A 3,193-nucleotide genomic window follows, 5' to 3' on the forward strand; every position below is an offset into this window, starting at 1 on the left:
CGAGGGGTTCAGGTCTCGCTCTGCAACTTGCACTGCAGAAAAAGGGCTTCACGCAGCATTCTTCATAAATGCGAGTTATTTCTCACTCCTTCAGGGACCAATTCTTCATAAATGCAAGGAACAACTGGTGATGTAATTGATAAGATTGGGCTGAAAATCTAAGTGAGCTGTCTTATGGAAAGGTTACATTTCCCTGAATATGTCGCCTCCCCACAGTGTTGCATAGGCAACAGGGATGGATGTAGCTCATGATTTGCAGAGACACAACTCATGGGTTCGAATGCAATATATTGTGCAACTTTATATCTGACATGTTCAACATAATGATATGGGATGCATGCAAGAATTTAATAAATATATATTATTAGGAATCTTCTTTGTTCTTTAGAATTAGCTGGTGTAGAAAAATAAGCACTTTTGTAAGTGGCTCTGAATAAAAGCATTTGTTAAATGTCGTAAATGTAAATGAATCTTTCAGAGTGCCCAGGTATAATCCCCATTTGCAGGTCCACCTTCTTGGTGTAAGTGACGTGACTGTCAGGTAGGGAGTCATGTGATCAGCACAGGGGCATGATTTATTAGAAAGGCATTCCTGCTGCAGAACTGTTGTGTTATAAATGAAAGCAGCTCTTTGACCAGTGATGAACTGTCCTGCTATGAGGTAAGGCAGCAAAAGAAAGCTATTATGACTAAAAAGCAGCAAATAATAGACATGTAATTGTTTTAATTGTTGTTTTAAGAGTATGCTTTCTATTTAATTCATTCTTCCCTAATGTTCATAAATATGGGACTGTATAAATTATGTCATTTGAAATACTGTTAAACATGAGATGTTCTATTTTTGTAGCCCTGGTTAACGACTTTATCGTAACTAATATTACCCTTTTAATGTTAAAATCAACAGGAAAAGGATAAAGCACAAGCCAATGGACATTAGCCTAAGGCAGAATGGAAGCACAGGAAACATTTCTCTGTGTTATGAACATCATCCTAACTCGTGTCAGAAATTCGTCTATCCTCTGGTTGTGAGAGTTGTAGCTTATTTTTCTATTGGTGTAATTGTCCTTCTTACATTAGTAGGAAACATTTTTGTAATCATAACCATGACACATTTCAAGCAGCTCCACACTCCAACTAACTATCTCACTCTCTCTCTGGCTGTAGCTGATCTGCTTGTAGGAGGACTTGTGATGCCTCCCAGTATGTTACGATCCATAGAGACTTGTTGGTATTTTGGTAACTTATTCTGCAAAATCCACAGCAGTCTTGACATTATGCTGTGCACTGCTTCTGTTTTAACTTTATCCTTCATATCTGTTGAGCGATATTATGCTGTATGTCATCCCCTGCAGTATCACTGTAAAATGACACCTTTCACTACTCTGTGCATGATTGCTGTTTGCTGGAGCTATTCTGCTGCAGTGGGAATCATTGTTCTGGAGCTAAATGCCTTTGGCAATGATTTCTTTAATGATGTTATTTGTGAGGGGATGTGTACAGTAGTTCTGGGGCCAATGACGGGCTGGTCAGTTTCACTGTTCACTTTGTACATGCCCACAATTGTTATGTTGAGCATATATATGAAAATATATCTTGTGGCACAGAGACAGTCACGTTCAGTCCTCAATACTCTGTCTCAACTAAGCACATCTAGAGGACAGCCCACTATTAGTAAGGCAGAGAAAAAAGCAACTAAAACTTTGGGAATTGTTATGGGAGTGTTTCTGCTGTTTTGGGCTCCACTCTCTATTTACAGTCTCGTTGTGACATACTTTGGTTATAGTGGTCCACCACAACTATTTGATGTGTTTGGTTGGATTGGTTATTCAAATTCAGCATGTAACCCTATGGTGTATGCTTTCTTCTACAGATGGTTTAGAAAGGCTCTTGTAGTTATTTTATTAGGCAAAATATTTAGGGGTAATTCTTCAAGATTACAGCTAAATTCAGAGTAGAACAGTTAATTCACAATAATCAACTGGAGTGAGTCCAGCAAAGATCACTTTGTAACACAAGCTTAGTCAGGCCCTAGCTCTGTATAAGCAGGTAAGATGACCATTTTATTTCATAGTTTCTGTTTATTTTTAATATATGCATTTTATTTTCCATTCAGTGTTTTAAAACTGCATTGTTAAATTTTATCATTGTTAAACTTTTGCTTAGTAATACAATAAATAAAAACCCTAAAATATTTATGCATTATCATCATGATTATTTTGACACATTATTGGAATTCTTTATCTGTAGTCAACCTGGATGTATTATACAAAAGATTTTGGCATAAAACTCCAACAAGGTTTCCATCTATATTTTCTATCCAAGATCCATCATAATGAATAACAAGTAACGTTTCTTTGTGAGAGAACTGAACAGTCTAAAGTGGAGACAAAGAGAACATTCAATAATATAAAAACGTAAAGCTATGCTTGATTCACTATCACTCATGACATAAATGTGACATCCACACACAAACATGATACCCCACTGGATCTTGAAACAGTACAATGATCATTACATACACTCTTTTTATGGAAAGCTTTGCAAACATTAATAAATTGAAATGAACATTTTTCATGAACATCAGTACATTCAGGACATATTTTGCTGTTTAATATTCATTCTTTTGCATCAGCCTCAGAGAATAGTTGTTGCAGGGCCTAAACCATACTTTTTGTCCTACTTTCTTTAGCCGGCATGCCTGCTGCTTTTGGGTAGAATGCCTGTCACCCAGTCTAGGCCCATTTGCACCTTCCCACAACTCCTGTAGACTACTGACTGTGGGTGAGAAGCATACTGGTATAATAAATGCAGTGGTGCTTTACTACTTGTATAACAGTTGCCTTTCAGCATGCCAAGGCTTCGATCTCCCTTCAGAACAAGTCTAGTATGACCAGGCAGTATTTGAAATGTGTAAGTGAGAAGAGCTCAGTTAAGTCCATCAGCAAATGCTGGAAGGGCATTTGTGGATATGGGTGATGAGCTCATGGCACAGGCATCACGGGAGACAATGGCACAAAAACAGATAAGGCACCTGGAAGGAAAATTGGCAGCAGAGCAAACCATCTCTCTGACACTACAGTACACACAGTTGATACTGCAGCATAATTAGGGCCATGTGTTATTGTTGCTACTGCTGTAAAGCAGGATTTGGGTAAAAGGTATTTTGGTTAATGCATTCACCCAGATTCCTGCT

General features: G+C 37.8%; 1 protein-coding gene across 1 annotated transcript; it reads left to right on the top strand.

The window, feature by feature from the left end:
• Positions 1-621: 621 nt before the first annotated feature.
• On the top strand, positions 622-2,176 carry LOC113567762 (trace amine-associated receptor 1-like). Its single transcript, XM_081723470.1, has 2 exons — positions 622-661; positions 905-2,176. The coding sequence occupies exons 1-2, from the start codon at positions 642-644 to the stop codon at positions 1,953-1,955; spliced, it is 1,071 nt and encodes a 356-aa protein (XP_081579596.1). The 5' UTR covers positions 622-641; the 3' UTR covers positions 1,956-2,176.
• The last annotated feature ends 1,017 nt before the right edge of the window (positions 2,177-3,193 follow it).

This window comes from Electrophorus electricus, chromosome 2, assembly GCF_041902795.1.
Source record: "Electrophorus electricus isolate QZ-2024a chromosome 2, ASM4190279v1, whole genome shotgun sequence".
In the NCBI taxonomy this organism is placed as follows: Eukaryota; Metazoa; Chordata; class Actinopteri; order Gymnotiformes; family Gymnotidae; genus Electrophorus; species Electrophorus electricus.